Source organism: Paroedura picta, chromosome 12, assembly GCF_049243985.1.
Source record: "Paroedura picta isolate Pp20150507F chromosome 12, Ppicta_v3.0, whole genome shotgun sequence".
In the NCBI taxonomy this organism is placed as follows: domain Eukaryota; kingdom Metazoa; phylum Chordata; class Lepidosauria; order Squamata; family Gekkonidae; genus Paroedura; species Paroedura picta.
Window position 1 is genome coordinate 1,272,607 of NC_135380.1, and position 26,356 is coordinate 1,298,962.

Here is a 26,356-nt window from a genome sequence, read left to right on the forward strand (position 1 = left end):
ATGGGGAGCATGAGGTTGTCAGCCCTATGACTCCACCTCAGGCACACCCGTTTTTAAGGACAAGCACCTCGGGGGAGGGGTGGCATTGCTTAACTAGTTTTCCTGTGGGACATTTGTTGTTGTTGTTTTGATTTGCATCCTGCCCCTCACTCAATGTTTCGGGGCATCTAACAAACCGTCACAATACAACAGAGGGTATATTAAAGACCATTCTAAAACCATAAGATGATACTAGGAAGCCATGCACAATCCATAATACCAGAAGCCCTCCGGCAACCAAATGCCATCGGCTCCACGGCAGCAAAGACATAAGGCAGCTGAAAAGAAAGCAAAAGGTGGCAAGGACAATCAACACAGCAGCCAACTGGGGCTCCCCCCCCCCCCCGTGAAAAGAGGGCGGGGTGCGGGTTACAAATGCAGCTGCAGCATATCCCCCTGAATATTCAGCTCAGCCCTACTCATCTGGGTAAGTGAGGTCTACTCTGCTCCTCCCAGTAAGCACAATCCAGCCTGCTGGTATGAAATCATAGAATCCTAGAGTTGGAAGGGACCTCCAGGACCATCTAGTCCAACCCCTGGCACAAGGCAGGAACTCACAACTAACTGCCTGCCGACCCCCCAGACTAGATTCCTGAAGACGCGGACATACTGGGAAGGACATCTGATGGGGAAAACAGCAGCCAGTGTCACTCCTGGCTTCTCGGGGTTTAGCTCCAGATGCCTAAGGGTTGGGGGTTGGCCAAACCGTCCATGAAGCACCCACCTCACCTATCTCCTTGGATTGTTGGGTAATCCAGAGATATTGGGGCTGGGGGACGTGGCGATACCCACCTCTCTGTGGCAGCCTCTCTCAACTTTTTGACCATTGAGAAACCCCTGAAACATTTTTCAGGCTTCAAGAAACCCTAGAACTGGCGTGACTCTGCAAAATATGGATGGGCTGCATAGTTGTGCATATGCCCACCTGGGGCATATCCCCCTGCTCTGTGGAGTGAACCTACAGACAACTGCTGCTCATTTCCATCCCATGGGGTGTATGGGGGGGGGCATGTGGCACTTGTCTTCTCCTCCCTACTGCCTGATGACCGGGACCGCATCCTACCAAGGGTACACAGATGTCTGTGGCACCCCATCTTTAGTTAGCCATATTTCCTACCAATGGAGCAGGGCTGGCAGAGACCACTGAGACTGTTAAAAGCTGGGTGAGATGAGATGCAGCAGAGACCAAGACTGGATTATAGCCCCCCAACCCCCCCCCCCATACACACACACGCACAGGGATGCATACTCACAAGAATTCTGCCTTGCATTAAAGTGTGCATGCTTTGGATCCCTCTCTCTTTTTTTGCAGAAAAAATGTAAACTATACTCCAATCTCTGGGATTCTGGGAGCATTTTGCTCACCAAGGGAGACGGCTGCGCCTGAGGAAGGGTCAAAAGGAAGGGAGCCTTCTGCTCCTCTCCGGGGGGGGGGGCGTGGGGTAGGCACAACAGAAGGCGATGGGACCTGGAAGCCTGTCAGTCTGGAAGCCTCTCCCCTTTCTGGCCAGCAAGGGCCTCCTCCTACCTTCTCAGACTTCTTCTGAGCACTCCACTCCCCCCCCCCCCCCGACTAATCTTCTTGACTTGACTTGCAGTGACACTTTTTCTTTCACACGAGTGTTAGATGCATTTAAAAATACTTAAATGCTAATTCAGAGCCTTGAAAAGGGTTGTCAGACAGAAGAGAGAGACACGAGGTCTCCACCGAAGGATTTGACCTCAGCCATCTAATTTGCTTTAAATTTAAAATGATACTTTATTCTCTTATTATAAGGCACGGTGCCATTGGCTCATAAAGACAACCATCTCGGGGCTTCCCAGTTGCGATAAATCCCATTCAAGCACCCTCTTGATTTCAAATCCGTCACAACACCCCGCGGAGGGCACGGCTCCGTGGGCAGGTTTTATGGCGAGGGGCAGGAGGAGAGAGGCGAGGCGAGGCAGGGGGGCGCCTGGGCCTTCTCACCACTTCTCCTGCCGAGCTGTGAAAATAACACTATATCTAAATTATAGCTTATTCCTCATTATCTGGCCGTAAAAAGGTTGTGCTGGCAGGGAGCCAGGCTGGCTAGAGTTACGTGTTTCATCTTTGCTCTCGGGAACAGTTTGGTTCCTTCAAAACCATTGGAAAATATTTCATCTCCTTCTGTCAGGCTCGGCAATCTGACCTCCGTGATCCAACGGCCGGTCAGCAGCTTGCTGCCTGGTAGAAGCAGCGTGCCAAGGGAAGAATGTCCCTGCAGTCTGTGGGGCACCTCTCTGCCCTTCCCCCCAAAAGGCAGGTGGGAGTTTCAGGTGCCCCAAAGTTCTGAAGAAGCGGCCTTCTTTTTGGAAACACACCACCTGCGTGTAAGATGGGAGGGGACCACGCTTGAAATCTGTCTGCTCTGCCTTGGTGTGTCAAACAGTGGCCACTGTGACTGTCCCGTGCTAAGATGCCAGCTGTCCTGGGGAAGCCCTCGGGGCACCGCTTGAGCACCTCATTTGTCACAACATTGCTGTTTCCACATGCCAGAGGTCAGGCCTGGTGACTCCCAGCACCCTCTTGGGGAAACCGGCCATCTGTTAGTTCCGTCCTAGGAGAAGACGACAGCCCTGGGTCAGGTGTGTGTGAGGGGGGGAGGGTCTCGGGCTAATCATTCACTAAGGGCTGCTTAAGGCTGCCCACCTGAGTTGCAAGACTGCAGACTGCAAGGTCACATACAGATGACATGGGGAACCTCAGTGTTTGGGATGCCAATCTCCAGGTGAGGTCTGGATATATCCTAGAATTGCAATTGCTCTCCAGACTACATAAAACACATATTCATTTATTATGTATGGATTTTAAACATTTATTCCAGTTTTCCCAGAGAAAATGGCTGTCTGGAATAATCCACCCCCAAAGTTGCCCCTCTCTTCCCCCTCCCCCAGGCTTCCCCCTTAAGTCACACACTATTTCTGAACCCAGGAGGGGCCGCAGGGCAGGGGACTATTGCCCCTCAAGGCCTGAGGAATGTACAACAATGGGCCTTATTATTTCTCCCTTCCACCCCCTCTTTCTTTACTCATGGACATCCATCTCCCAAATTTTTGGCTAGGCAAAGAACCTCATTGGTGTGGTATTTTTTATTATTATTACGGAGATTAAAAGCAGGCATTCATTCACAGGAACTGCTGACATTAAAAGTCAAAGTCCACAGCATTCTAAAATATTTGCTGGCTGGGGACTTTCTGTTTATTTCAAAAAATCCCTTTATCATTGTGTTGAAAGAGCCACGGTCTTTGTAAAGCCCTGCCAGTTATTTTATTTGGGGGGGGGGATCAGATAATGAAGACTGACACCCTGCCTGCTGACGGCAGCCCTCCAGCCTCTCCAGAGGTTCTCACCTAAATCAAAAGATTCTCTTTCATTATCATTCTGGCAATTTGTTTCTTTTAAAAAACAAGCTACAAAAAAGTGTCTCTCTTATCAGCTCTCCTAACAAGAGAAGGGCAGGGGCACAACAACAGACGGGGACCACTTGGGAGCCTTTTGTAAATAAGGTAAAAGAAGAAGCGGGTGGGCCTTGGTCTCAGACCCTGGTCCGGAAAGGCAAGGCCTGGAGCTGAGTTGTCACCCCCTGGGCTCTGTACTTCCTGTCCACAGGAGCAGGATCATAGCAAGAATCCTCCTGTCCATGCACAAGATTGGGGGTCTCTGACGTCAGAAGAGGCAGGTTCTGGGAGCTGTGGTCCAAAAATCTGAAAATAAATAAATGTTAGCAAATGAGGCTCTCTGCCTGTCCTGTTTCCTCTCGCTTTCACACCTCACCCTGCCCCCCATCCCCGTCTGGCTCTGGGAAAGGGACGTCTCGACCGTGGGTTGCCTGCCCTCAGGGCTGTTGTGCTTCATGGGTTCTCACGGGAGGGGGAGTTGGCCGAGGGGTTACGCGCTGAGCCTGTTTTGTTGAACTTCAGTTCTGACAAAGTCTTGTTTGGGTTAACTGTCTTGCTCTCATTAAAATCGATCTTTTGCTCCAAGTCAAGGATTCATTTTTGAGGCAATCTGCAGAAACTGGACATCTTCCCTGGAGAGAACCAGATGCCACAGTCTGGTGGGAAAGGGAAGAGAGCCCACCCCCACCCCCCCATGTTGACTGGCTAGCCATTACGAGGGATGCTTTGGTTGGACAATCCCCGCCCAAGGTAATCAGGCTGCTTTTCTGCTGGGCCTCCCCCCCCCACGCCAGGCCCTAATGTGCTCCTCCCCAGGGATTTCCCCTGAGCCATGTAGCTGGCCCGAGACGCTCACGCCAGGAGCTTCTTTGCCCACCCCCATCTTAATCTACCCATCTGCAGGTTCTCATTTGAGGCCCCCTGCAATGAAGAGAGGGTGGACGGGGTCAAACGCTACTTTCGGCATCTTTCTCAGCAGACCCCAAGAGTGGTGCCAGACTCCTTTGAAAGTGCCGCATATTCTCCTTTAATGCACATCCAATTTTGAAACCCAGCATCTTCTAAAAATACCATTTAAATTTGGAACAAATGCGTTACTCATCCCAGAAAAACAACCCCAAGATAAATAATATATATACACCGAGATATTTTTGCCATGTAACTCAAGCCCTCAATCCATACTGGAGGGGAGCGTGCCAGATGACGGTTTTGTCAGAGCAGAGGAAAGAGCCAGAGTTGAGTTCTGCCTCCCTTCGGGCTGACCTCCAAGCAGCAGGCACCTTTGCCTGTCATTTGGGGCCTAGAGGATGGTGACTGGGGGAGCATGTGGAGGATCCATCGAGCTTCCAGATTTATCCAGCTGATCGTGTTAAACCAGAAATGTTTCAGGCTGCTTATTCCTTCTCTGGACTCGTCTGGCTGGGGCTGTGAGCTTGTCAAAGAGCCTTACACCAGGGGTAGTCAACCTGTGGTCCCTCCAGATGTCCATGGACTACAATTCCCATGAGCCCCTGCCAGCGAATGCCTTACACGACATAGCCAAACACTTTTTTTGTCTGGCTTCATCACAACAGAAGGCTTTGGAGATGCCGGGTTGGCACTTTGGCCTGGTGGTCAGCTGATTCATTTCACCTGGCAGAATTTACAGGTGCGAACAAAAACTCTGATGCACAAGGGAATCGACATCAAAATCTTCCTGTACATTGGCAAGTCAATTCTTCTGGAAAAGCAGGGACCAGTCCTTGGAGGACTCTGGTGTTTTCCACACAGGGAAAAACTAATTTTGTTGCCCAGTTGAGGCTGTGGCTGGTGATGCAGTGCAGTAGTCATGGAGGTCCACAGGCCGGATTTCCCCCATGGCTTCTGCACTTGTTCCTACCCCAGGAAAAGTCTATTCTACCCCTACCTTCTGCCAATGATTTTAAAAATTGGCAATTTAATGTCATGTTATCATTCTGGCAACCCTATTTAAGCCAAGTAGCCTCTCCTCTGAAGAGGAGCAGCTCTCTGGGGGCTGAGGCAGAGAAGAGAGGGGTCTTCTGCAGCTCCACTACTTGAGACTCTTCTAGCCATAGATGCTGGGCACAGCTGGTGCCTCCCCTCTCTGCTGCAGGCCTTTGTTGAACTAGACATTTACATCAGCTCAGCAGCTCGGCACAGCTGAAGGTCCAGAACAAAAATTGAGAGCTTCAGAACTTGCTTTCAAAAAGCCCAACTTTACTCAACCCAGTTGGCGACCTCCCTTGAACTTCTGTGGTTCCTTCAGCTGGAGGAATGGATCTGTCTTTAATGGGTCAGTTTTAGCTCCTACCCCACCAGAATCATCTTTTTGTAGGGTTGTCAGCCCCAGGTTTGGAAGTGCCTGGAGATCTAGGGGTTAAGCCTGGAGAGGGAGGAACCCGTGGAGGGGGCGGAGCTCTGCAGGGTAATGATACCGAAGAGCCCACCTCCCTAAACTGCACCGTTTCCACATGAGGAATATGCTCCTGGACAGCCTCTGGGTGTTGGCGGCTTTCAGAGCCTGCTTCACTTGACGTCACCAACATCCAATTCCTCAGGCTTTCCAGTAGACAGGTCGAGATTCGGCATTTTAAAATCATGATGCAGTAAATCCAGGAAAGTGGATTTACCATCCTCTAGCGTGCGTTCCATTAGTGAGTAACTAGTGAGCAACCAGAGGTAAGACCGTACGGAGGGGGAAACGCACAATCGTCTCTTTAGCATTGTCCTGCCCTCACACCCATCCTCCCCTCTCCATTTCCTGCTTTGAGAAAAATAAATGTTTTTAATGGTGCCGTACGCAGAGCAAAGAATATGTGCCTCTGTGTATAGAAGAAACAGCAGGGCACAGGCTTTTCTTCTGCTGGGAGCGGGCTGCAGCAATCTGTTTTTCTTTTTTAAAACACCTGAGTGGGTCTGGATGGGGATTTTAGGTGGGTGACCTCTCACCCAGTGTCTGCGTTTTGAATTTTTTTTTTGGTACAGTTATTTCTGTGGGAACTCACACGCATTGCCACATGCAAGTTTCAGGGTTTTTAAAAAATAATTTTTGCACACCGTACTCCCCACCCCCTCAGCTGAGTGGCAGAGCCCCAGCTGCCTTTTCTGGGCATCCCTGTGAGACACAAAGCGCTGCAGCCCACCCTCCAAAGCCTCCATTTCCCCCAGGAAAACTGATCTGTGGAGTCTGTAGACAGAAAGTAATTCCAGGGGCTCTCCAGGTCCCACCTGGAGGCTGGCAGCCCTAGACAGAGCCGTTTGCAATGCTTGAGAGCCCAAATCGAAAGAGGCTCACCAGTGAGACCCCCAGAGGTCTTGCTCCCAAGCTGTCTGGGCAGCTCTGGCAGTGTGAAAATGAGCCAAGGGACCGTCCCTTTCAACCTGCTGCATGACCCCTGGGCTCCTCCTTGGCCAAGGTTAACGACGACATCATACCTGGAGAGAATTCAAAAGGCCTGGGCTGTTGCAGCAGACGCCCTGAGATAGCAGGAGCTTAAAAAAAAAATCTGCATTTCAAGCAGTGACATTTTAGATGTAAAAAACCGATCCCATCAAAAGGGTGGGGAAGCCGGTAGAATGTGGAGGGGCAGAATGTGCCGGAGGTAAATTAAAATCCGGGGCCTGAACAGCTCTAGCATCCTCCGAAGCCCGAGAGTTCCATTCTGCTGACCTGTTAGAAATAAAATGGGTAGATTAAAGAGCCTTTAAAAGGTCCTTGTATACTAACAAAACTAATCACTGAACAAACAGAGAAACGATTTATTATCAGCATGTGCAAACAATATATATTATGTATTTGTTCCCTGAGATTTACAGGCCAACCTATCCTGCAGATTCAGGGTGAGTAAAAATGTCGCCTGAGAGGAATACATGCTTCCAGATCTTGGGGATGCGACATGCACATCGAAAATGGGGTTTACACCAGAGTCAGCTGAGCTCCATGAGCGGGAGAAAGAGATGCCAAAACCAGCTCCTGCACGCATTCCTCAGCACCAGCCAGCCTAGACGGGTGCATGCTCCCCCCCCCCCCATGAGGTGCAACGGAGCCCTGTGGCTGCATGCAACATCGCACTCCTTCCGCCATTGTCTGGACCATTCCCATATCTATTGCTGGGGTGCAGATCTGTGGGGCTTCCTCATTCACACAGAGCCTGACATTTTATTGGTACCATTTTCCCGTCCTTCCCCCCTCTCAAAGCACCCTACGTATCCGTCAAGCACAATAACGCAAATGTCTCCTCTGATAGCAACTCTTATTAAAGCACATTTGTTTCTTTCTTGTTTTCTGTTTGTGTCCCACAATTAAAAAAATAAAATAAAAATTGGATGTATTATTCATAGGGTACCCTCCATAAGCACAGCGCATGAGCCCAGGAGGCAAGTCCCTGCCCCAAGGAGGTTACAGCCCATGGAGGAGGAAGTGGCAGAAGGAAGGTGGGACAGGGAGAGGCACTGTGGCCCCAACCAGCGCACGGGGAGTGGGGGGTGGGGGGCAGGCTTCATTCTGGCTGAAGAAGGCGACTGAGAAGTTCCTCCAGAAGTGAGCTTTGGGGAAGCAGGAAGGGGCTCCTCGTGGGTGTCTTGGGAGTTCTGGGGCAGGGAGGGAGATGCCCACGGTCTTCAGGCCTTGTGGGGGCAGTGGGTCAGGCATTGTGTCCCAGCCGGTGTCAGGGGCCGAGGAAAGCTGCTACGATGGCTGAGATCACAGCGGAAAAGGCGGGCCTCTTGAGGAGGGGGCCAGCTTTTCGACTTTAGAGAGCAGGCCCAGGAGCCAGGGGTCCAACTGTTACTTAATCTTAGGGAGCATTTTCTGACGGGAAGAGCAGTTTGTAGGTGGGATATGCGGCCTGGGAGGGTGGGGGGGGGGTTCTCCTTTATTGGGAGTGTTTACGAGGAGACTGGATGAGCACCTGCCAGCAGTATGCGATTTTTAAGCCCCTGAGAAGGTGGGGGCTGGACCGGATGCCCCCTGGGGTCTCTTCCAGCTCTGTTGGATTCTGCTGCTGCCTGAGGAACTGGTGTGCTGCTGCCAGTCTGAGCGGGCAATGTGGAGCTAGTGGGGCCAAGGGGCATCCAGGCAGGGCTGTGTCATCCCCTGAAGAAAGTCCGGTCCTCCTCCAAGCGGTTTTCAGCCCTCCCCCCCCCCCATTCCAATTTGCACCAAAGAGTCCTTTTAAACTGCTGAAACCTTCCCTTGACGGGAAACTTCAGAGGAAGAGGATCACATTCACGCAGCCCACTGAGCTCCAGGCATTTATAATATCATTCAGTCAAGAGAACAAAGAGATCTCAGATGTTTTGTTTTCCTTTTTCCCTCTTTCTTGTGCATCTCACAAACATACAAGCGAACATTTTGGCAATCTATTAGGCAGGTAAGCATAATGGCTGCTGACTGTTTTTGGAACCAATGAGGTAGTGCCCAGGATTAAAATATCCATCTCACTAATGGCTGCAGACACTCAGTAGGGCTGCCAACCATGGGTTGGGGGACTCCTGGAGATTTGGGGCGGAGATTAGGGAGGGAGCACAGTAGATGGGGGGCAGGGAGGGAGCTCAACGGAGTTGTGATGCCGTGAAGCCCTCGGTCCAAACCAGCCGTTTCTCTGCAGTCTGGAAGCCAGTTGCAGTTCTGGGAGAACTCCAGCCCTCACCTGGAGATTGGCAATCCTAGTAGACCATCAGGAGTTCTGTTCCTTTTGGGGGTGTTTTATTCACCTACTAGTTATTGCAAGGAACAAGCAAACTAGAAGTCCTTTCCCAGGTCAGAACTACGCTCTTTCTGGATCACTGATTTGGGGCTTCATCTGCAATCCTTGTCAAGCCACCTAGCTGCCCAGATCTGGGCCACCCAGATGGCACTGCCAGCCTTCACAGAAGCACCTGGCCCTATTTGCCTGCTGTATCTTTAATTGTTTTTAAACACACCTAAATTGCATGCGAAGACACAGCTTCTAGCTGCTTCGAACCATCCTCCAAACCTTTGCGATGGGGACTGCCCGCCCACCTGCGCTCCTCCCCTCCCCTCCCCTCCCCTCCGGCTGCTCTTTGCCCCCTCAGATGGGAAGCCCCCAGGCAAGGGGGAAGGCTGCCAGCCGCTCCTTTGCCCTCCGACCCCCGTGGCACCTGCAGCCCTGAAGAGCCAACCGACGGAATGAGAGCACACATCGCGGCCAGAGAGATGTTTTCTCATGTGCGGATTGAACATTAAAAAGCAGCTCCAGCAAACATTGATTATCAGTTATAAACGGCAAAAACACCATCTGGCTCTTGAAGCTAGTTAAGCTAAAATATAAAGATATTAACAACTGCCTATTTGAAGAGTGTTCACTCGTGGCATTTGGGGGCTGGGGGAGGGAGACGAAGGGGGGTTACTGTCGGCAGCTCCTTGTTCTGGTAACTTTCTTTTTCATTAAGTAGCTATGGCAACTTGGCACACAACCCGCACGTCGCATGCTGCGGCAGACTCCTGCCAGCCCGGGAAATGCCCTGCCTCTCGTGCTCCCACTTCAGGGTGCTGCTGCATAGGAAATGCCGGCCGGGCGCCAGGCTGCCACAACCTGCCTTGGCACGGAGTTTGGTCGTGGCCGTCACCACCTTCTGCTCAGAGCCTCCCCGCCTCCCAGGGCACCCCACCGGCGGGCACCTTTTCGGAGCCTCCCGTGACCATGTCGGAGCACCCTGTGGCTCTCGCGAGTGGACATCCAAAGGGACGGGGAGGAGCCCCAGGGATGCTTAGCGCTGCACTGCGCCTTGTGGTGCTGAGGGTCTCCTTCAAAGCCCGTAGGTATTGTTATGCCCAAATGAAATGCAATCTTTCAAAAAACTATACCTCACCCCTCTTGGCATGTGGTTTACTGGTGCAAAATTTCAGAGGGGCCGAGATTTATTTATTCATTTATTTACCGCCCTCCCCTGTGGCTGATTTCAGGAGGGGCTGGCTAGATGCATGAGCAAGATCTGCGTGCTGCCTTGGTGTGGGATAGGGACCACCCGCAGAGTAGCTCATAGTTGGTCTGAGAGATAAATGCAGAGGTTGGCTAAGAGGCTGGGGCTGTGGTTCAGTGGCAGAGCCACCGCTTGGTCTGCAGAAGCTTCCAGGTTCAATCCCCACCTGACATTTCCACCGAAAAGGTTCCAGGTGGTGGGTGACGCAAAAGACATCTCACTCGGGCCCCCGGGCAGACGCTGCCGGCGAGAGTAGACCGTGAGGGCCTTGATCCACTCAGGAGGAGGCGCTTCAAGTGTTCATGCATCAGAACCATGATAACGAAAACGTCTCTGAGCACGGAGCGTCCTTCTAGTCCAGCCTCCCGCCTCACACAGTGGCCAGCCAGTCCCTCTGGGGGTCCAACAAGAAGGCTTAGAGATCGAGGCCTTCCCCTCACATTTCCTCCTGGCCCCGGGATTCAGAGGCCGGCTGCCTTGAGCCACTAGGGCTAGCAGTGGCCGCTGATAAATGTCTCCTCCGTGGATCTATGAAATCCTTTAGAGCTGTCTGTGGCCATCGCTGCTTCCTCTGGCAGGGAACTCTCCATTCCAATCACCTGGTGGGTGAAGACGCATTTCTGAACTTGCTGCCCATCAGCTTCACTGGAGCCCCCCCCCCCCCGAGTTCTCCTGAGTCAGGAAGGAGGAAAAGGCCCATCTACCCCAGAGCTCTCTGCCCTCAAGGCTGACAGGAGCTCCTCGGTCTTGCTGCCCTCCTTCCATGGGGGATGCCAGAGGGGGACTGCTTGGCTGGCCTTCTTCCCGGAGGGTCTCTCCTCAGCGGTGCCTCTCCCACCTGAACATGTTTGGGGGGGTTCATCATGACTGCCAAGAGGAGGAAACATTCCCTTGTGGGAAGCCAGCCGTGGACCGTTAACAAAACTCTCCGTAATAGTCCAGGTCAACCTTCACGAGACCTTCCCTCTCCTTATGAGCCAAGCTGCTCGTTCCAGTCGCAGGAAACGGGAGCTCTGGCAGAGCAGTTAGGAGTTTTCAATCACTGTCAGCCAGGAGACGGCCTTCGAGATCCGAACTGCAAAATGCTCAGCCACAAAGACGTCACTGGCGGAGCCAGCCGGGGGCTGTTCTTCTCCAGGGGAAAATGGGGGGCTCTTGGCAGAACTGCAGCCGGGGCAGGTGTCCCTTCTTGGCGTTTCCAGCAATGCTCCTTCCTGGATTAATTGGGTGGGAGGGAGGGTGGGAGGGAGGAAGGGGCATCAGAGGAAAGTTCTCCTCAAGTTCAGACATTGCAATTTGCATTCCCTAATCTCCTGGTCATTTAGCGGCAGATAATTTGTCATGGTTTGCTTTAGCAGTTGCAATATTGATATTTATTATGCAAATTGTATTCCCCTACATCTTATTGTTCTGCATCCTATGAATACTTAAATTATTATAAACCTTTATCCTTAATGTGAGTCGTCCTTCAATTTGATGCTTGAACGGTGTTGGGTCGTAACATACGGCAACGTGTGGAAGGGAATAAAGTAAGTAATTAAAACAAGGCTGACAAGCGGGCCAGGGCCTCTGCCTTCCCACCAGGCAGAGCGGAGGGGCAGAGGCTGGAGATCCCACCTTGCTGCCCGGCTTCTGAAGAGGGGAAAGAGGGGAGTCCTCTCTTCTAGGCCCGGCTCAAACAGACCTCATTCGGCCAGTCATGGTCCAAAGTGGGGCATTTCTTGTGCTGCCAATGGCAGGTTCAAGAGCCAATGGATCAAACAGGTAGGGCAAAAATTAGGCCATGGATCTGAGACGGGCAAGGCTGGGGAGGCCAGTGGAAGAAGAGGGGGACTCCCACCTGAGGACTGTCTGAGGATGCACACAGTAGAGGTGGGGGCTGCCAAGGGGAAAGCCAGTGTGCTGCAGAGGTTAAGAGTGGAGAACTGGGGCTGATTCCTCCCTCCTCCTTCACATGCAGCAGCTGGGCTCATCCCAGCCCTGATAGAGCTGTTCTGACTGAGCAGTTCTCTTAGAGCTCTCTCAGCTTCACCTCCCTCACAGGGTCTCTGTTGTGGAAAGAGGAAGGTGCTTGTATGCTGCTCTGGGACTCCTCCAGGTAGCAAAAAGCAGAGTATCAAAAACCAGCTCTCCGCCTTCTTCTGGAGCAACTTACTGTAGGGAACACAAGGCCCTTTGAGGGGAGGGATTGGGGAGGGGGCTTCTTCTGAAATCTGCAGCCTGATTCCACATTTGCTGCCAGCAGTTTTAATCTCACTCAGTCCCAGAAGATGGGGGGGGGACCCAAGGTGACCCCCCCCGGCATGGCCCAATAAAAAGGCTGGCAATGCTCTTGAGTGAGGCCTCCAGAACTGCACATGGGGCTCCAGGTGGGGTCCAGGAAGCGTTTAGGCTTCATTTGACGCAGAGCCCAATTTCTTGGCCTTTTGGGCAGTCCACCGAACCCGCAAAGCTCTCCTCCAACATGACAAGGCAAAGGAATCTGCTTTCCAGCTTTTGCCCTGGTCCAAATTTCACATCCAAGCACAGCCAAGGGGAAAACCCTGGCTGAAATTCTCTGGCGACACCACCTGAGCGTCAAGAGACTTTTTTAGCACCACAAAGGCCGACAAGCTTTTGAAAGTTCCCTTCCTCAGGAACCTCCTAATATTGGTGTCTCTCAGGTAGTGCAGGCCTCGGCTGAGCTCCTCTTCGGCAGGCAAGGCTCGCTTCTGAACTGGCGACATGAACGGCCAAGGTTGCTGGCGCCTGGGCTCCTGGCCCTCCTCCTTCCAGAGGGAGCTCTCTTGGCTTGTGGGGAGAGGGGCTCAGCGCAGGTCTCCCCAGGCCTCCCCAGCTCAGGAGCAACAGCAGCAACCTCGCGTTTGGGCTCGGCTCTGACTACTCGAGCCCAGCAGTCCAACGATTTCCTTGTGAATAACTGAGCATTTAAAAGCAGGCCCAGGGAGACTGTGCTGGGTCTAGGAGTCTCTGGCAGCGATTACTCATGAAACCTGGCAGGCAGCGAGAGAAGCTGGCAGCTTGGCTGAAATCTTGAGAATCTCGGCTTGCATGCGAAAGAAAAAGAACAAGTCCCCCACCTGTCGTGGTGAGGAGAATAGAGCATGCTGGAGGGAGGCGAGGGAGGACGCGGCCCTCCTTTTGTGACTTGTGGGCCGGGACATTCTCCGGCAGGAGCCCCACTGAAATGGACCCAGCAGAACCCCAGTCACTGTGCCCTTAAGCCTCGAGAGTTTTAAAATGGCCCAGGATGTCATTGCTGGACTCAGAAGAGTGGGAAGAGGGCATACGTACAGCTATTTGGTCACCCAAAATAAGCACTCTGTGGCCTGAACTGTGCTCTTCCTTACAATGTTCCTGCAAGGTAGGCCAGCACCAATCATTAGTTTGAGGGATTCTTCATGACCCTACAAAGGGCCAACCCGGGTGTGTTGCCCTGAGGAGGTGAGTGGCACTCCCCTCGGTGGGACTTGTTCTGGAGAGGCGTGTCCCGATAGGCATGGCCTCCAGTGCTTCTTTTCCAGAAGCTTCCCAAAATTGTCTCTTGGGCTGTCGCCCTGCAAAATGGACCTGGATGGTCACTGAACAATCAGGATCCAAGAAACCGGAAGCCAGATTATGTATTTGGTTTCCTTTGCTCATAGCCCACCTTCCCCCCTGACACTCCAGATACTTTAAAAATATCTCTCAGACAACAAAGGCCGCCAAGAACTGCAGTGGATCTAGCCCCACAGCTCTGCACAACTACACAGGCTGGGTGTCAGCCTTATGCTTAGTCTATATCCTGCTTTCCCTCCAATTAGGACCCCAAGAAATTGGAAACCAAGAACCTGCCCCCGTCCTGAGTTAGACCTTTGGACCAGCAAAGTCAGGACTGTCCACTCAGGCCAGCTGGGGCTCTCCAGGGTCTCAGGCAGAGGTCATGCACACCTGGACATGCTGGGGATCGAACCAGGGACCTTCTGCAGGCCAAGCAGATTCTCTGCCACTGAGCCCCAGACCTTCCCAAGAGCTTATCCTACAGAACTCCCTTCCCCCAATTTACCCTCGCAACAAGGACACTCCAGGATGCGCCAGGCCCAGGCTGACATCCTCCACAGCACAGAAGGTTCTGAGTCTAGTTGCCCAACGAGGTTTGCCTGCCCCTCCGACCTCCTGTGCCCCACCAGCCCTTACCCGTTCATGTAAACCCACTCAGCCTTGTTCGAGAGACAACTCCCTCCCCAACCGTCTCTCATGTTCTATGTAACCTCCCCCCCCCCGACTCTCAGGGGAGGGCAGCATATAAATAAATAAATAGATACACAAATGAATCCGGAGCAGAAGAGCAAAGTCCACAAGAGTGAGAACAAAGCCAGAGAATGACCCCCCACCCAGTCATTTTAAGGTCCCGATGCAGTCGGCCTTGGTTCCACATAAGCCGTTTCCACGGGAGGTGCTCTTTGAAGCAGCTTGCTTGGAAAGAGCGGTCCATGGCAAAACCACGAAGGGTGCCTCTGGATGCTAATCAACAGGCTGTTAAATATGACTGCTGGGCTATCTCACAGAGGGCAAAGATTGCAAAGCTACCTGCAACACTTCTCAACAGTCTCAATTAGGCAAGCCAACAGTGTCCCTTCTTGGGGCCCCCTGTATTAAATCAAACACACACACACACACACCTTACAGACTTACCTGGGGTCCACCAAACCTCTGCTTCTCCCTTGCCCATCGCCAGGTCCCCTGCATTATCACTAAACATTATAAAGTTGAAGTTGTGTGCAGCCAACTGACTTCCAACCTAATGGGCCTTTCCTGGGGATGTGCTGCCAATAAGGAGAGCACTGCCAATAAGGGCCAATCAGTTCAAATTGCACTCTCCCAATAAGGGCCAATCAGTTCAAATAGCAATCTGCCAATGAGGGCCAATCAGTTCAAATTACAGACAGCTCTCTCCTTGCATGATTGACCCTCCCTGGGGGTATGCTGCTAATAGGGAAAGAGCAGACTTCCAATGAGGGCCAATCATGGGGCTTATTTGTCCTTTTCTTCCACCCTGCTTGCTGGGTAGAAGAGGCGCTGAAAGACTCTGCTGATGGTTTCTCCAGCCTCAGGTTGTATCTCTTTGCTGGAAGGAAGCACAGACAAGCTGCAAGGCAGGCAGCAATAATCATTGTGTTAGAAACAGAATGCCAAGGGACAGCCAGAATGCTATGAATGTCTTAACTCAGTCCAGGGAGTCAAAGGTTCCTCCAAGCAGTCCAAGGGAATCAGCAGAAGGAGAAGATCACAGTTGTGTTCATTCATTCACATTTATAACTCAGTATAGGCTGTCAATAGCCTCTCAATTCTCACAGTCTTCTGCAGTCAGCAACTGTCTTGCTTACAAGGTGGGGTGCCTTTTAGATTGGTGTGCTCTTCCAGCACACAGCTGGCATTGCTTAATTGGCTCAGGTGAGCCAGGTGGGCTAACAAGGCAGGGAGGCTAGGCTAACAAGCTGCAGCTGGAGGCTAGGCAGAGGAAGGAGGAGCTCCTGCAAGAACTTTGGAATCTAAGCCCTGGTTTGTCTGCAGCTCCATTCCCTCCTGCTGGTTAGTGCTCTCTGCCTGTTGAACATCTGACTGGGCTAAGCTCTCATCCAGCTGAGGTTCAGGTGAAGCTGGGAGCTCCTGGCAAGGCTTTTCCTCTGAGGAGTCCTTCCTAACTGGATCTGGGCTCACAAAACCTGCCCTTGGCCCTGCAGCTGGTGAGTGGAGCACTCTTGGCTTTCTTCCACCCTCTTTCTCCAGCAGCCTTCCCCACACAGCCTGGCCCTTGGGAGATGTGAGGAGGTGGGAAGGAGACAGCAACCCCCCCCCAGTCTTCCATTCCTGGCATGCCCTTTGGGAAATTGGGATGGGTGGGAAGGAGGCAGCCCATCCCCTATGGCCTTCCCTGAGAAGACTGGCCTTTGGGAGAGGTGGGGGTGGGTGGGTGGGAAAGAGGCCTTCCTCCCCCACCTTGCCTTTGGGTGATGGGTGGGAACACAGCAGCTCCCCTGCAGCCTTCCCCTCCTGGACCAGCCTTCGGGAAATGTGGGGTGGGGGCAAGAAAGTGGCAGCCCACCCCTCCATGGTGATTCCATCAGGCTTGTTCTTTTTGTTCACAAGAGACTATCTGGGCTGGATTGTTGCCACAAGCTCAAAGTATTATTCTTTGTCATGAGTCCCAAGTATTCCTGTCTGAAAACGGGGACATGCTGGGAAGACCCCACTGCTCCCTGCAAAGACCACCGCATCTCGGAGTTCACTTCTGAAGGCTCAAGCCTGCCCTGTTGTTTTTCTACTGTGCTGCAACATCACTCCAAGAAGAAAATGACCTTATCCTATAATAGCAGATGAACGGTTCCAATATGCACCACAGGGGCTGCGGAGTGCAAGATGGCAGGCTGCGTGTTGTGTAGCCACTAAGTGCTCACTCACGGCAGTGCCCTCAGAGACAAGATGCAGGGAGGCCTCACGGCCCTGGGCAGGGGGCTGGGCACAGAAGGCAGAGGACCACCTGGGTCCATGGCATGGCATGGCAACAGTGAGACTAGACTACTGTAACAAACTCTACGTAGGTCTCCCCTTAGCTCTAGGGACGGGAAAATCTGGTTCGTATCAGTTTGTGTTCTGCCTGATTCATGAGCCAGGAACTGTCAAGAACTTTTATGTACCAAAGAAACCAGTTGAGTTTGTGAAGTTTGTGACAAAGTAGACCAGCCCGATGGTTCCAACCTTGCAGGGGGTCTCTTCCCCACCTGCCCTCCAAGTATGATGAGGACTGGATGGATCTGCAAGGTCTGAATTATGCCCCCCCCCCCCCCAAGAAGGGAAGTGCTTTCTGGGGAAATGACAGGGGCAGATTCAGCAGTGGACAAGCACGCGGGGCTGCGGAGGCCTTTGGGCTGCTGCTTCCCGCGTGCTTCCCAGCGGAGAGCCCCGGGGGCCCCAGCCGCCTCATTCCGCGGTGCGAATCTGCTGGGGTTCACGCCACCTATGGAGCGGCAAACCCGGGGGACGAGGGGCGCCTCGCGTGGCCAAAGGCTCTCGGGCCAATTGTGCCCAGGTTCGCCTCCCCAAAGGCGCGGCGTGTCGGGTGCGGGGGGGCCAGCCTGTTGGGCGATGCCCGAGGGAAGGGCGCGCGCAAGGGAGCGGGGGCAGCCTCGGGGGCCGGGGGGGGGTGGGCAAGGCCCATCTCGGGAGGGTCCCGCGGGCGCGCGTGAAGGCCCGGCGGCAGGAGGGGGGGGCGGCGGGGCTGGCCGGCCTGGAGTCCTCCTCCGCGCGCGGGGCCCGGCTCTGCTCCGCCACGCCGAGCCGGTCCGCCCTGCGGAGGGCGCGGGTTGGTCTCGCCGGCCGGCCTTTCCTTTCCTTGCCCGCCGCCCCGGCAGCCCTGGCGGGGAGGGGGCGTCCCTCCTCCTCCTCCTCCTCCTCCTGCAGCCGCGGGGGGCGGGAGGGGGCGGTGGCCAAGCGCAGCCCCGCCCCTCGCGCCCCCCCCCCCGTGCCGAGGAGCTGGGGAGGCGGGGGCGGGCGGGGGTCGCCCATTGGTGGGGCGCGGGGCGGGGGCGTGGCGGCGTCCTCCTCCTCCTCCCGGGCGGCCCCTCCCGCGGCCGTGACGCGCGCATCTCATTAGGCGGCCGGCTGGCTGGCGCTGGAGCTTCGGGCGCCGCTGCCAGAGCCGAGCAGGTGCGCGAAGATGGTCCGCCGGAGCCGGAGCCCCAGCCGGACGGCCCCGCGCGCCCCCCCCCCCCGCCGCCGCCGCCCCCCCGGCGCCCCCCGCCCACGCCGCCGCCTCCCCCCTCGCCCTCCTCCTCCTGGCCGCCGCCGCCGCCGCGCTGCTCCCCACAGGTAAGAGGGAGGGAAGGAAGGAGGGAGGGGAGCCCCCCCACGAACGCCCCCCGCCCCCGCCCCCCCGCAGGGCCCCCGCGACTAAGGCGGCCGCCGCCTCCGCCCCCCCCCCCCCGCGCCCGGCAACAAGTCACTGGGGGGGTCCAGCGAGGGCGCCCCTCGGGGCTGGCGCGCCGACCTTGCGGCCCGGCCCGCGCCTCCTGCGCCTCCCCGCCTGCCTGCCTCGGTCCGCTCCCCCGGGTCCGGCGGCGCTCCGCAAGGGCAGCCCTGCGCCCGGCCGCCATGGAAGCTGCTCCCGCTCCCGGGCCGGCGACGGGGGGGGGGGTCCTCGCTTTCTCCCCCGCGGGGGCGGCTGCCTGGAGGGGGCCCCGGGCTCTCTGCGGCGGAGGGACGAGGCCTCCCGGAGGGGCCGCCGCGCTTTGCCGCCCGCCGGCCGCGAACAAGGGCGCCATTGAGGCGCCGCCGCCGCATCCCGCGCCTCGCAAAATGGGGAGCGGAGCGGAGGGGAGCGGGGAGGACCAAAGTGCGGCGGCGCTCCCGAACAAAGAGCGGCATTCACCGGGGGGGGGGGGCGCTCGAGCAAGTTCGCCCCTCGCGGGCGGAGGGGGGAGGTCAAGCCGCGACAAAGGGGGGCGGCGGGCGAGTCCCGCCGGGGTGGGGGTGGGTTGGCGGAGGAGCCCTCCCCGTCGGCCCTGATCCTCAGCAGAGCGGGAGGGGGAGGCCACGAGCCCGGGGGGGGGTAGAGGGGGGGCTTCCAGATGTGGCCCTCGGGGGGCCGGTCCCGCGACCCTTGGCTCCTGAGGCCCCCTTCTGGCTCCCTCCCCGGGCCGGGGGTGCTCAGGGGAGCCTGGCTGCCTTCGGGGCTTGTGGCGGGGCCCCTCCTGGCCGGCCGAATCCCGCAGAGCAGCGGGGGGGGGGGCGCATGGCTGAGCGGCACCCGCCTCCGGTCCAGCGGGGCTCCTGCTTAGTGGGGCGCCCTGCTCTTCCAGTCCGCCGGGCCCTTGGGCTGCAGGCTGCGCCTTCCGGGGCCTTCTGGTCACCCGCAGCCGCCCCAGAGTCGCCGTAGGGACGTGAGCTGAAGCCGGCGTGGCGATGCAGGGGATGGGACGCCCGCCGTCCCCCTCGCTCAGCCGGAGCCCCAGGAGGGCGCAGGCTCTCTCTCTCTCTCTCTCTCTCCCCTTCGGGCCCCGCGGGAGAGGGGCGCCTGGGCGGGGCCCTCACGTGGAAGGAGGCTCCCGGCAGACCCCCGACCGTTGCTGTAGCGGGAGATTCGGGGGCTGAAAGGGAGGAGGAGCCTGGAGAGAGTCTCCTGCCGCTTCCCCCTCTGTCCCTTTCTGCGCCTTCTGCCGCCAGAGGAATCGCTGCCGCCGCTGGTCTTTTTCTCGAGGTCGTTGCTCTTGGATGGAGAAGCCAGTTTCCTTGTAGCTCTCAGCAAAGCAGCCCCAGTTTTTTTCTAGACGAAGGTGGAAATCTTGGGGGTGCCAGCGGCCAGGTGGCTTCCTGGGCCTCCTCCTCCTCCTCCTCCTCTCCACTTCGTGGGGCCTCGGATGTCCTCCTGCCGCAGGAGAATTCTGTGTAGCTCAGGCTTTTCTCATAAGCTCTTGAAATACTGCCATAATCAGGAGTGTTCTTTGGAGCATGTAGTAATTGCAGTAGAGAAATGATTCAGGCATGGGTAATTGTAATGGGGATAGGTAATGTTAAGGCTTGGTTTAAAATAAGCTGGTAACTTTAATCTATGCGTTTCTGTCGCGCTTTCATCGGAAGATCTTTCTGCTTTACAGTTAATTAAGCTTCACCACACTCCTCTGAGCCCAGGAAAGGAAAAGGCTCAAAGTGGCAGGGAGACGTGGGGGCCGCTGGGCTGGAACGCGGCTGCTGTTTAACCGTGCGGGAAGGGATGCCTCCTAGGTGGACGTGCAAGAGGACCCTGCGTGGGACTGGCTTTTAGTGACAGTCGTGGTGGTGCTTGTGGCGGTGCACGGCCATGCCGGGGCGTATGTTGAGTCGAGAGAGTCTGTAGTGGTGGAATGGTGGCCGTATTAGACTCCTTGGCAGCCTTCTCCTTCCGGTCACGCAGATCTGGCTTTCTGACAAGCTCTGCGGAAGACACATGTGCCGGCACATTGTTATGCTTATCAGGAGGTTAATCTGACAAGGTGGCACAAAGCCACGGACTGTTTGCGTTTGCCGGGCTGAGCAAATGCGGCATCTTTGTACGGACTTGATGGGTGGGCTTCTTTGAAGCTCCAGGTTTTCCCGAGGCCTGGCCAGCTTTTGGGATCTGGGAAGACTACAGAGGTAACCAACCGACCAGGCAGAGGAGCCTTGTGAGGCTTAATTACCTGTAAATACCTCCCAGTATTGCACAGTTAAGGATGCAGCTGCCCACCAACCTCCACATTTGACATACATTTCCTACCCGACGGAAGGAACCCAAGCAAATGGTAACCATATAAATTGAGCTTGTTATTCCTCTCTCGTCCTTGAATCTGTTAAACATCTCCACTATGTTGTATTGTAACTTACTTCTTGTGTTCTGCCTATATTTATGGATGGGTCATTTCCATTGTGCATGCACACAAATGCTTATACCGGGACTGCAACTCTGCTGGTCTTAAGGGAGCGGCTTTGCTTGAACATGGTTGTCAGAGGAGTGCGCAGGGATCTGTCTGGTTCCTGTCCTCTTGGAGGCTGGCAGCTCCGGAAATGAATTTCTACAAGGGGAGGGATGCTCGTAACGGTGCCGTGGCATCCCAGGCGAGGTTTGCATTGCCCCGTGGCCTCCCTTGCTGGTTTTGCCGGTTGCCGTTTCATTCGGAGCCTCTCTTTTGTCGCTTAAGTAGCGGGTGGACTCCTGGCCTTGCTCCCGTTGGGCAGGACCGCTCAATGATACGTTCTGCTGCCTGCAGCCGCGGCCCCGGCCCTGTTTCTAAATGACAGGGCTGCGAGTGAGAGGGACGCAGCCTCTAGCCCAGTGTGGGCCTGTGGTCAGAGTTAATAAAATGGATTTTGCCTTGGATCAGGCATGCTGTTTCATTCCACATCAAAGACTGCCTATTTAAATGCTATTACCATCCTGTTTGTGTACCTCAGAAATGACTTACCTAGTAATTTCCTCTGTGTTATGCATATACTGTGTGCACTTTGTTGATGGGGTTTGGGCTGACTCGTCTGGGAAAACACAATAATTTTACCTCTCTGAAGTGCCTTTACGTTTCTTTGGCTGCATCTTGCATTTTGACCAAATACGCTGGAAGCAACAGTGCCTGCTTCCAGGGGCTTGAAAACACAGGCCTCCCCCCACCCCCCTCTCTTGTGCGTGTGTGCTTGGAATATTTAAATTCCATTTGGAAGGTTTTGTCCCTCCTCGGGGTGGCCGGGTTCCGGCTGCAGAAATCTGTACATGGAATGGCCAGTTGGGTGCTTGGATTGTTGTGTTTTTAGAGACCTCTGGGAAGGGGAGACGCCAAAGCAGACCAGGGTTGAAGGGGCTGGTTCGGTACAGACGTTGGTTTGAAGTTCAGCAGGTTCAGCTGCTTAAGGTTTGGGATGCTTGTGAGATGGTTTGTTGTGCCGTTTTCAGCAGATGTGACGTAGACAAGTTCTCCTTGTTCTCAAGTTACGCTGCTCTTCCTGGTCGGGGGACCCAGATTTAAATCTCCACGCTGCCATGGAAGCTCCCTCGGTGACCTTGGGCCGGCCATATTTTCAACCTGGTCTATTAACTTTCTTTCTTTAATTTAATAATGATACTTATTAGCTGCCTGTCTCCCTCATGTAAACAAAGCAATTACAGAAACGCATAATATAAATAAAGCCGCAATGATAAAAACCACACGCAAGGTCTGAGGGTGGTTTGGAAAAGTTGGATAGGAGAATGATGTGAGCCATGTACTGTCCGTTGAGAGTAAAGAGGGCCGTAAATGTGGCAAAATGTTTTACAAATGATTATTTTAATACATGCGTTGAGTACTTCTCATTTTCATTGCATGTACTGCTGAGTGTACGGTACCCATCCCATGTTTATCCTGGTATCTCTGCCTTCAGTTGTCAAGCAAACCCATGTTGTTAGCTCTTTCTTACAAACGGATGTGTGTCCATATGGGCAGGATGCTTGTGTGTCCATTGTCATATGTGTGGAGGGACCTCGGTGGTCAGAGCTGAGGGGAACGTGTTTAGGAGAGAGGAGAGAGGTTTCTGTAGCAGTCTGAAATGTGCCAGCGTTGATGCTCGTGGCAGCAGCCGGTTTCATCATCTGCAATGGAGAGCTGGCGAACACCTCCATGCGCATGGATTCTGATGTCTACCAAGATCTGGGGTGTGTGTGTGGTGGATTGTCGAAGCTGCTAGAGCTGCCTGTTGACAAGAGGAGACAGGCATGCAGGATGCATGTGTGTGCGCGGGTGCCCTTTTAATGCCAGCAACATTTCAAAGCGGCAGTCTAACGTGATGGATTTTTATTGTGTTCTGAACCAGCTGTTCTGCGTTGAGAGCCCAGTTGGAGGAGCTCATCAATTGCGCACTGCCTATGATGTTTAGCTCCGTTCCTGCCAGTGCTCTGAGGCGCAGCGGCCACGGGACCACGTGTGCCGAAGGGCAGAGGTCTTGTGTTGTGCCGCATGAATGTATATACATTTTGTCACTGAAACAATAAAGCAGCAAATAATGCCTGTTGGAGGGTGAGATTGCCCCGCTTGCCTTATGAATCTCTGTTGAGCAAGTTCCTACCTTTTTGTGCAAGATTTATTTCCATTGTCTCCGACTTGCCCTAGAGCTTCTCTCCTCCTGCCTGTCTGCTTCACTCTGTGGGTTTTTCAAGGGGGGAAAATCTCTAGCTAAAATCTGCACACTTCCTTGCCCACATTGCCAGGCAATTTGATTTTTGTCAGTTTCATCCTGTCTTTTTGGATACACGGGAGATATTTTATTTATTTAATTTATTGTTGTATTTCTGAGGCTGGAGGCTGTGGACTGAGGGGTTGGAGACTGGGTGGGGGGAGGAGGGAGGGAAGGACAGAGAACATCCCTACCTTAGTTTTCAAGCATGTGAGAAAAGGTTTTCCAGTGGGAAAAAAATTGCAAAAATTTGGGAATTATTGAAAAAAACTATTATGAAATGCTTTTTAGAAGAATGAGTGAAATGCTTCTTAAGATGTTTTACTCACTGCTGATTTGTATCGTGAAAAAAAAATCTGAGGAATATGCCTGGTTTTTCAAGTGGAAAAATGGAGAAAGTGTAGTGAACACGAAAAAAACACCTTCAAATCAATCCTGTGAGGTTTCTTGGGAGGAGAGGGGTAAAGATATATATATTTTTTAAGACTTAGATTTTTATATCTAGCATCAAGTTCTCAGGTTTTGTCCCTGCCTCTCAGGTGCTGAGTGCTTGCTGCTTTCTTAAAGAAACCCAATGAATTTATACTTTCAAATTCTATAAGTCTGCCAAGCAGTACCATTTTATATGGGAAAATGACAAAGGATGCACTTTATGTTAAGGAAAAGGTAAAGGTATCCCCTGTGCAAGCACCGAGTCATGTCTGACCCTTGGGGTGATGCCCTCTAGCGTTTTCATGGCAGACTCAATACGGGGTGGTTTGCCAGTGCCTTCCCCAGTCATTACCGTTTACCCCCCAGCAAGCAAGCTGGGTACTCATTTTACCGACCTCGGAAGGATGGAAGGCTGAGTCAACCTTGAGCCGGCTGCTGGGATCGAACTCCCAGCCTCATGGTCAGAGCTTCAGACTGCATATCTGCTGCCTTACCACTCTGCGCCACAAGAGGCTCCGCACTTTATGTTAGTCCCTCAGTAAAATTCATGCTTGATAGGAAAAGAAATTCTTTTCCTGTGGCTTCAAAATTTCCTGAAATGTTACATCTCTGCCAGAGGCACAGGAAGATGGTGGAGGGATGCCCGGGAGTTGGCTTTTTTTTCTTCCATGAACCGAGTAATCCCCTTTTAGCTTCTAATGCTTCTTTTTCCTTGTGGAAATCCTGGTCCCCAAAAAGTATGTTTCAGATCTCCAAACGTCTCTCCACATTGCTTTAATCTGTTGCTTCCATTTCTTTTATTGTTTGAGGCTCATGATAAGATGAGCTTTCTCCTGGTCCTGAAGTGCCTCTGTTTTGTTCCTGCCTTGTGAACATCCAGTATCCTGCAGTTGAGACGGGAGCTCTCTGGAAGGCCCACTTGGCACTTGTGCCTAAAACTGGCAGCTGCTCCGTAACCTTGCGTAGGGACAGGAGAACACCGTGCCAAGATCCCTCGAAGGACCCGGGCTTCCTCCTGTCTGGGTTTTAGTGTGCACCTTCAGCAGTGTGATTTCTTCTGGCTCAGTTTTCCTCCTGGCCCCCGCACTTCGAAGCGGCAGAGCATCTTTGGAGTCCAGGATTCTTTGTCAGGCCAAAAAATCAGCCTCGCAGAGTTTGTTATCATCAAGTGGAATAAAACCCTTCAAAATGAGAAAGGATGTGAGCAGTTAATGGGGGACGGAGTCTAGTGGGGGACGGAGGCTTGGCCTCTTTCCTGTGAGCGCCGCCTGCAGGGAGGCCTCTTGGTCCTCACCCCTGTGGGATGCCGGGAATCTTCTGCAGCAGGGAGCAAATACAGCCATAACTTGACTTAGACAGCAAGCCCAGACTTTCACATCTCTTAGTCATGAGCGGAAGTTCCAACAAATTCCACATACTGTAGAGCTGGGTTTTATTTTTAGCGCATTGACTGGCTGTTGGCTCCTGGCTCCTATCAGTCTTGGCATCCAGACTCCACTTGGGACACAAGTGGGGAGCATCAGAGAGACAGCTGAGGGTCTCAGTGTGACTGGTGTGCACCCCCCTCCGCTTCTCCTCAGCCTGAGTATCCCCCTGAGTATTCTGAGGCCTGCAGCCCCCGGGTATCCGAGGCCTGGGGACAGCCTGGTCCTCCTCAAGCCCACACCAGCAGCCTGCATAGAGACGCTGCTAAGGGGCTGGCGTGCTTCTGTTTGGCCGGGTCAAGGCCCAGCGTGGTGTCGTGGTTCAGACTGGGAGACCCGGATTCGAATCCCCTGCGTCATGGAAGCTGGCTTGGTGACCTTGAGCCGGTTACCCCCCCCCCCCACTATTCCATGGGGTGCTTGTGAGGATAAACTGAAGGAGGGAGGCAACACTGTAAGCTTCTGGGGCTCCTCGTGGGGAGGGGTTTGGGTATAAATGAAGCATATCAATATTTATTTATTTATGCTCAGACTTTTACAGTGCCCCTCACGACAAAGCGTCTCGGGGCGGTTTACACATAAAAACCAACCAATACAGCATCAAGACCCCAATTATAGAAAAGCTAAAAATGAGTGCTGCTGTTGTTTTTTGTCGCCGCGTGTGGCTGGTTGTTGCCCCAGCTCTGGGCATGGTTGCTCCCTGTGCCAGAGAGTCAGCCTGTGTCCCCGTGAGGGAGGGTGGGCAAGGAAAGGGCCTGATGGGGCCCCTAGAAGGGCTTGCAGGGCAGGAGCCCTCAAGAGGCGGCTGGCCCCGGCCTTCCCCTGCAGAGCCACCACGTCCTGGCCAGGGCTGACCTTTCTGTGCTCCTGGAGTCCACAGCTCGGGAGTGAGGGCTGAGATTGTGCTGGGAAGCCTTCTGCATTTATCTCCTGAAGAACTGACTTGGGGGCTGTGAATAATGCTCTTGGGACTGACCACAAGCGGCAGGACCTGCTCCCCCCAAGCTGAAAATCGACTCTCTTTCTTTGTTTACTATTATTGAGGGCAGAAGATTTCTCTGCCTGCCCCTGGTCTTACTGGATGCTTCCACTGATCCTTCTTGTGCAGGGGAGGGGGCTTGCTGTGGTGTCTCCCCTGGTGTGTGTGTGTGTGGGGGGGAGGGGGCTTGTGCTCTGCTCAGGGTGGGGGCGTCCTGGCCAGGCTCCCAGACTTTCTCCCCCCTCAGTGGTGACCATTTCCTTCATTCCTAGAGGCATTCAGTGCCAGAAGCCGGGTGTGACTCTTACCTTTATACACAGGTGCCTTTTAAAGAACATCATGGGATAGTAGGGTGGCCAACCTCCAGGTGGGACCTGCAGATCCTCCCACAATTAACCTCTCATCTGCCGACTACAGAGACCAGTTCTAA

General features: G+C 54.1%; 1 protein-coding gene and 1 long non-coding RNA gene across 2 annotated transcripts in view; one reads left to right on the forward strand and one right to left on the reverse strand.

The window, feature by feature from the left end:
- Window positions 1-2,974: 2,974 nt before the first annotated feature.
- On the reverse strand, window positions 2,975-15,242 carry LOC143821900 (uncharacterized). Its single transcript, XR_013225959.1, has 3 exons — window positions 15,079-15,242; window positions 6,895-7,129; window positions 2,975-3,765 (listed from the first exon to the last, which is right to left on the reverse strand). It is a non-coding gene; the product is annotated as an uncharacterized LOC143821900 (long non-coding RNA).
- A 2,014-nt stretch (window positions 15,243-17,256) lies between these two features.
- CADM1 (cell adhesion molecule 1) overlaps window positions 17,257-26,356 on the forward strand; it is a 245,321-nt gene continuing 236,221 nt past the window's right edge. Inside the window, exons 1-2 of the mRNA XM_077306582.1 lie at window positions 17,257-17,473; window positions 18,028-18,252. Coding sequence (XP_077162697.1) covers window positions 17,257-17,473; window positions 18,028-18,252 — 442 coding nt within the window. The remainder of the gene's footprint in view (window positions 17,474-18,027; window positions 18,253-26,356) is intronic.